At 54.2% G+C, this 7,276-nt stretch overlaps 2 protein-coding genes across 4 annotated transcripts in view; one reads left to right on the top strand and one right to left on the bottom strand.

The window, feature by feature from the left end:
- Window positions 1-256: 256 nt before the first annotated feature.
- H310_14039 (hypothetical protein) lies at window positions 257-948 on the top strand. The gene has a single exon (XM_008881765.1). The coding sequence runs from the start codon at window positions 403-405 to the stop codon at window positions 859-861; it is 459 nt and encodes a 152-aa protein (XP_008879987.1). The 5' UTR covers window positions 257-402; the 3' UTR covers window positions 862-948.
- Window positions 949-2,587: 1,639 nt separating this feature from the next.
- Window positions 2,588-7,276, bottom strand: part of H310_14038 (hypothetical protein) — a 5,597-nt gene continuing 908 nt past the window's right edge. The window contains exons 1-16 of one of the 3 annotated variants that reach the window (XM_008881762.1): window positions 6,487-6,974; window positions 6,172-6,439; window positions 5,894-6,117; window positions 5,692-5,840; window positions 5,268-5,441; window positions 5,034-5,209; window positions 4,767-4,973; window positions 4,481-4,654; window positions 4,275-4,427; window positions 3,987-4,139; window positions 3,723-3,931; window positions 3,361-3,546; window positions 3,209-3,308; window positions 3,058-3,156; window positions 2,829-3,011; window positions 2,588-2,788 (exon numbers count right to left, since the gene is read on the bottom strand). In XM_008881762.1, the coding sequence (XP_008879984.1) occupies window positions 2,630-2,788; window positions 2,829-3,011; window positions 3,058-3,156; window positions 3,209-3,308; window positions 3,361-3,546; window positions 3,723-3,931; window positions 3,987-4,139; window positions 4,275-4,427; window positions 4,481-4,654; window positions 4,767-4,973; window positions 5,034-5,209; window positions 5,268-5,441; window positions 5,692-5,840; window positions 5,894-6,117; window positions 6,172-6,439; window positions 6,487-6,926 (3,054 nt within the window). In that variant the 5' untranslated portion in view covers window positions 6,927-6,974 and the 3' untranslated portion in view covers window positions 2,588-2,629. Of the gene's footprint in view, window positions 2,789-2,828; window positions 3,012-3,057; window positions 3,157-3,208; window positions 3,309-3,360; window positions 3,547-3,722; window positions 3,932-3,986; window positions 4,140-4,274; window positions 4,428-4,480; window positions 4,655-4,766; window positions 4,974-5,033; window positions 5,210-5,267; window positions 5,442-5,691; window positions 5,841-5,893; window positions 6,118-6,171; window positions 6,440-6,486; window positions 6,975-7,276 lie in introns of those variants that run through there. The other 2 variants (XM_008881764.1, XM_008881763.1) reach the window with 2 other exon arrangements.

The following is a 7,276-nucleotide window of genomic DNA, read 5'->3' as shown; positions in this document are numbered from 1 at the left end:
CTGTATTGTACGTACTGTAGCAATTTAACTTGATCGTATACCCCTCATGGGAAACTATCTCCGAAGTCTTGGTGTATTTTTCATCTGACATTAATCGCGATTTGCTGAAGATTTCAAATTAGCGCATATGATTATTTTGCGCACTGTACGGCAAGATGCTGTATTCCGCCAAGTGCTACGGCATGGCCAGATCAAAGCAATTGTCACGACTTCTCCGCAAAACCAAGATTTTCATGTGCGCATAAAATTATTTCGCGCACTATACTGTTGGGACCTACATGTAAAACCCATTGCACATGACGTCGCTTGGTTCGATCACGACCATGGAACCCCGCATGTCGTCGTCTGCCGTGGCGCCGTACACCGCAGCGTGTTCGCCGTGGTGGCCATCTTCGTCGGTCAATGCAGTCGAATCCACTTCGTCGTCCGCCCACGTGCCAAGCATCGGCACGTCGTTGTCGCCACCTTCTATGGTTGGGTGGCTCGATTGCAGCGATGCGCAGATGTCCATGTCGTAGCGGAATGGCTTGTCTTGATGCGGGTGGCAGTGCGGCGGCGGGTCGACGCGGGAACGATGGCCGAGTGAAATCACGTCGACTGCGCCATGAGCCGGCAGTTGGCGTCGCGAGTGTTTGGCCATCGACGTCATGCCGCGATAACTCATTGCTACACCAGGTTCAATCGACGACGCGCTCGTGCGTGCGATGGAAGAGTTCATCTTTGCGCGCTGCTGCCTTCGCCTGGACACGACGAGAATTGCACCCACGATGGAAAAGCCGACGACGGCACCGATGCCGATACCGAGCAAGATGGGCACGACCTTGGATGGTGGCGATGGGGGCGTCACCGCAGCCGTCGTAGCCATGGCACCCACGGACTGTGCATAAGCTAGCGCTGGCGTAGCAACGACTACCGCGGCCGCGACCACCGCGCCGCTTTCCATGCGTGCTAACTGGCAATTGTGTCACAACGTAGGCGTGTAAAGTCACATGTCAAAGAATCAACTATTATGCATATATAATCTTGGCAAATACATACGTGTATTCGTTTTTCCATTGCAATATCATGTATGAATAGATTTTCAAAAGATAGTATCGCAAGTTGGTTTCTCTCGTGCTGAGATATGACGAGGCGCCAGCGCCGCCGCCGAGCCGATGCAGCCACCGCGGGAACCGCATACGGTGCTGTGTTACGTGGTGTGTTGAGCCGGCCTTGTGTCCATGAAACATTCGGGAGGTTGCGCAGCGACTTATCTCGTGCGAGAGATGCCTTCGAGGCACCACATGCGGGACGGGTCCCCGCCGCTGCTCGTCATGACTGCAATGAATGTGCCCGAAGCTACGATGTGTTGGGGGAATGGCGAGATCGAGCTCTATACGTGTGCTGAACGACCGACGAAAGTTTTTGTGTGGACAGTTCACATGGTGTGGTCCGTGGGCTGCCGGTAGGGTAGCGGCACGCACCCTCTCCAACCTCGAGTCGCTCCCTGGCTGATCGACGTCCCCTCGCCACCGCTACGAACATCCAGGTTGCGAGCTCGGTGGCCTCGCAGTGCTTCATTGCACGGACATGCCGCCGACATCAAAGGCAACCTTTCACGGACAGCACAGGGCGCATGATGATGATATTGTGGCCGAGGAGCGATGCGCTCAAAGCCATGCCATGCAGCACCACGACTGCAGCACACCACAAACCACGCAGACGTTGCGTGCCGATCGTACATCCTCGGCGACTCTGCCGTGCTAGCCTCGAGCCATGCGCACGTCCTCCGCCTCGCCCGTTGGACAGGCCACGACCGATATTGTGTGCTATAGCCAATTTCGACGACCTGGTAGCATCAAACGTGCGATCGGCACCCACGCCCTCGTCGACCGAGACGCAGCCGCGCGCGTCAGCTACCGCTGCGATCCATGGCATGCACCGACACGATTCCATGGAACGCACAAACCACACACGGCCTGCGGATGCAGGTTTAGTCGAACGAACCAACGACCTGGCCACCGTCGAGTCGTTCGTTCGTATGGCACGTGCGATTGCAGAACGAGGCATGGTTTCTACGACTGCAAAATGGGTCATAAGCCACTGGGTAAAGCCATCCGCCCTGGGCTCTCGTGCGCAGTGGCACAATTGGATGCTACCTGTTTCACCACGCAGAGCGAAAGCGACCGATCGAAAATGGGCGCATGCAAATGGACTGCTTTCGTCGCTGCCTTGATCGATACATCGCGCTCCATCGACTCGATGCCGTGGCTCGACCCCGTCACCACCGCACGTCAATCAACGACGACGACAGCGGTGTACGACAGGTCCCGCCCATGCGCCACACTTGGACGAATCGACCAAACTGTAGGATGGACGCATTTTCCAATCCACCACGGCGTCGGCGTGCACGTCGAGACGCCGCCAAATTCTGCGCAAAACCTCGGCTGATCTCGATCTCCTAGCTGCGTTATCCAAGAAAACGTGCCCGTGCTGAATCGGTTCATGGCGCCGCCACCGCTCGACGCCCACCACAGACTGCGGTGGCCCCGTCCGCCGTGAACACATTGCGAAATTTCGACAACCATTCGGTGGTGCAGCAGCTACGTCAGAGAAAATTCATGCAAGTATACATTCCGAAAAGTCGTGCTTATAAAACGAGGTAGCTGTCGCGATCTTGGTCGTCTTGGCTGCTGCGAGACGGCAAGTTGGCCAGAACGCTTCCGTTCTGGGACGCCCCACGGGACATTTGACGTCCCGAGCTCAGCTTGCGCACTTGCCATGCACTCATGATCGCGCCATTCTCGCCCTGCGCGTCCCATAAAGTCGTGCATGAAAAACGATCGTACCGAACGGTTGCTCAGCTTGTGCTGGAATTCGTTCAGCGCGCGATGGGTGTCGAGCACGTTGCCGAGATCTTCTACGACAAATCCCACAAACGACGAGTTCCGACTACCCGGGCGTCCACCCGCTGCTGAGTCGTCCGTTTTGTGCACCATCTCGGCGAAGAACGACCCCGGGCTTTGCATGAGCTACCACACGGTCAAAGCGAGCCGAGGCATTTTTTTCAACACGTACGTCTTTGTACGTGCCGGTTTCTACAATTTTGCCGTCGTTCAAGACCAAAATCAAGTCGGCATTGCGAGTGGTCGACAACCGATGCGTCACCGAGATAATCTAAGTTGCCACGGGAGTCGGTTGACGTCGGCAAAATTCGACCAGCGCTTACAGTGACGTGCATCTTTCGCGCGAGGCGTTCGAGTGTCGCGACGACGTTGGCTTCTGTTTCAGGATCGAGCGCACTCGTTGCTTCGTCCAACAGCAGCAAACTGCGAGAGAGATACGTGAGAGGACCGTCGAGGAGGATGCTGACAACGAAACCTTGGCTTGCGGACCAGTGCACGAGCCAGACAGATGCGCTGGACTTGCCCGCCACTCAAGTTGGTCGTGCCATGCTGGCCAATGATGGTTTGATACCCGTCCTTGAGCTGATGGATGAACGCGTCGCACTCGGCGGCCTTTGCTGCATCCATGCAATCCTGCTCGGTGGCGCGAGGATGGCCATACCTACCGACAAAGCCACCACCACCAGTCCATGACTTGGTTCCACACACACGAGTTCTACTCAGTCCTTCCCACAACCATCGAGCACTTTTCATGGGACACTGCACGAAACAGACCACTCCGACCCCATTTCACGACGCAAAACTGAACAAGTTTTGTTGTGTGGCGGATGGTCGTACAGGATATTTTCCATGATCGTGCCGTTCAAGATGCCGCCGTCTTGGAACACGACCGCGGTTTGATCGGCAAAGCTCGCCTTCGAGTACAGCTGCGTGTCGAGGCCGTCGACGGCAATCGATCCCGACGAAATCGATTGGAATTGCATCAAACAAGACAGCAAAGTGCTTTTGCCGCATCCACTCGGCCCGACCACACACACGTATTCGCCCTGCAAAAAGCAGACCAAATTTCATGTTTGTATTTGAACAGCACGGGTCGCGTACCTGCTTGATCACGGTCGTGATGTCGCTCAGGTTCATTTTTTCGCCTGGAACGTACGAAAAATTGACGTGGGAAAGAGCCAACGATTTGGACATGCGCGGTAACGTGGGCTTGGCACAATCTTTTTTCATTTCCTTCTGGTACTCGTCGTCACGCTGCTCGGAAAATTCTCAATTAGGGCATGACACCAGATGCGCCATGGCGCTTCAAGCATCGACATGCAGCGGCAAGCACACTTGCCGACATGCAGCACAACATCTGGATTTCAAATCATTCAGGAACCAACTGACCTCCATCACAATCGCGTCCAAGCGCTGCAAACTGCTCGCATTTGAAATTGCGACTCGCATAAACCCGCCGAGGACTGTCACGGGAGTGGAGACGCGGCTCAACATAGTCACACTGGCAAAGAAATCGCCCGCCGTGATATTGCCAAAGTACACCTACGCTGCGGAATCAAACCATGCGGTGGTAAGGACGACGACGACTCGCCTACCTTTATGGCGAGGCATGCCGTCATTACCGACACAAAGATAAACATGGCGCTTTCAATGTAAATTTGGACGATGCCACTCCAAAAGTCTTTGGCAAATTGGGCAAATTTGAGCGTGCGAATCGACGTGGCAAAGCGAGCCAAGAGCGGAGCTTGAATTTCGTATGCACGGACGACCTATTTTGCAAAAGAATCAATCGATGGACTGTTAGCCAAGTCGCCAACGTGTCAGAGGAAGTTTCAGCAAAACGAACTTAAAATTCAAACCGTCGATTGCGGTTGCAACTACCTTTTGGCACGCAATGGCATTTTGGAACTCGGCCGACACGTACGCGCTCTTCTTCCCAAAATCTTGAGACTTGTCCCCAGCGAGTCCTTGCGGTCCCGACGTCGCAATGATAGCAGAAAACGAAAACGACATGATCCCGATGATCGGGTCAAAGTACAAGAGGTAACCAAACCCGATCACAATAGCCACGATCGGCTGCATCAAATTCTATTCCACAAAACCGTCAGGCAGCAACGTCCAAGGGCTATGTAGTAAGGGACATCGTACCCAAAACACAGCTTGCCACATGGCGTTGACGCGAGAAATGTCCGACTGAAATAAATTGTTCAGGTCACCGTCCGTGCGTTCTTGAAAAAATTTGGTCGGCTTGTTGAGCAAAATACGAAGCAAGCTGTTTTGAAGGCGCTGCGTTGCATTTGCAATCATTTTCGATTGAAAATACCCTGGTCGTGCCAAAGTCAAGCTTTCAAACAACCCACGACGGAGGTGCCATCGACATACCCATCGCGTAGTCGCAGAGGATAAATGGAATCGAAATGCCCACCAACCCGACAATTCCTAGGATCAACGAGTTCTGCGCCGTGAATGGAAGCTCCACGATCGTGTTGTTCTCGTTCGGTGTTTCGTTCTTGTACGACGGTCGCACGAAAATCCCCATGAGTTTTGTCTGGCCATCTAGGCAACGGATATATAAGTACAGGTGGATGCAAACAAACCACACGCCGCCATCCACAACATCAAACTGTGTCCAGCCAATTTGTCGTTTCCACAGCTAGAGCCACAACCATCCCATCGATATTGCTTCCCGGACAGGAGGGACCGGCTCGCCATTTCAACAAATGCACCACTTGGAATCATCACGACCGAATAAAAGTTTTCAACAGGGCCAACGCGACAGCACGGAGGCGAATTTTTCGCGACGTACTGACAAAATCAAAGTTTTCGGTCGAGTACACGTATTTTGGAAAAGCTTCGTCAGTCACGATCTTGAGGAAAAATGCCAAGACGGGGGTAATGCACGCAAAAACAATCACGACGAGCGTCGTCAGCGCCAGGTCCACCCGCTGGTTGGACCTACACACGCGCAGGCGTCATGTCTGCTGACCCAAGGAAGCTGCTTCTCGTACCAGTGCCGAAACGTGGACTTGACTACGTCGTATGCGCCGTAGACAGCATGCGCCGCCATGGCGTCGATGTCGCGCAAGTGAGCCAGGAACGCATTCGCGCTCAGCTCCTTTGGACGGTACAGCAGCGCCTTTTGCAAGAATTGCATGAGTTCGCCGCGACTCATGTCGCCTTCGTTGCGGCCACAGATGATGGCCAAGTCGGTTTCCATGACTTCGACTGCAGCCTGCACGGAGTGCTCGATGAGTCCAGGCACACAAAGGATTCAAAGGAATCGAACCGCCGTGATGCCAGGGATGCGGCGAATGGACGACCGAAGACTCGCCATCGAGATACGTAAGTGGTCGTGGTTCGCGTGCTTGTGCAGCTTCTTTGAGAACGTGCGCGCGCGGGGCTTGAGGACGATACGCACGGCGACGAAGAAGCAGTACACGGCATCGATATACATCTCGATTTGGTTCGAGTTGTACTCGTGGGCGATTTTGTAACTATTGGTCCATCCACCCATCGTGATCTTGACTTTGTTCACGTCGTCCGCCTTCCAAATGCTACACACGAAGCATGAGGTCCAACGAAAGCGAGAAAGCCCACGCACCGTCCACCGAGCGCGACGAGGAGAATCACCAACGCCATCAAGTCACCGACACTCGCGGCATTGCGGAAGAGACCGGTGCGGAGGGAGATGAGGCGGAGGAACATGTCGACGACGTAGACTCCACAGAATCCGAGGGATGCGATGCGGGTCTTGGGACCGTACTTGTAGAAGTTCTCTGTCGAAGTGAAGCTCACAGCGACACAGTTGCCGAAGAAGTCCATAAACAGAAGAAGCATGAAGAAGTAGTGCCATTGCCTCGAGTCGATAAACTGGAGGCATCCGAGTCGCGCGCTCTTGCCCTGGCGGGTGGTATCGCGCGGAGGAGGCGACGCCAACACGGGAGTTGACGTCTCCTGCATCGTGGCGTACTCCGTGGCGTGTGGGGTGGCCGAGTTGCCGCTCTCCATGGAGGATTGGTGCTGCGGCTGCCGTGGCTTCATCCGACCTTGTTCCTTGATGGGTGGAATTGTCGGTTTCAAGAGATTTTGACTTGGATTTTGTATATAATCCCAACACTTCAGACCAAGAAGCGATTGTTCCGATACCTACGTAACACAGATGGGAAATCAATTTTCATCCAATCCAATCACGTTACAATACCTTCATCCAATCACATCCTGACTATACTCCGATTATTAACCAACCAGAATGTCCGATACTCCATTACGCACGATTGCTTGGTACGAAGCGGCGGAGTCGCATGGGACGACGGCAGGTTGATGGCCCCGGCGACAGTCCTCGCTCAGCGACGTCACGAAAGTACGTGTGTAGATGTACTGGTAGAACGCCT

The sequence above is a fragment of the Aphanomyces invadans genome (assembly GCF_000520115.1).
Source record: "Aphanomyces invadans strain NJM9701 unplaced genomic scaffold supercont1.60, whole genome shotgun sequence".
Lineage (NCBI taxonomy): Eukaryota > Oomycota > Saprolegniomycetes > Saprolegniales > Verrucalvaceae > Aphanomyces > Aphanomyces invadans.
This window is presented reverse-complemented; position numbering and strand designations above follow the sequence as displayed.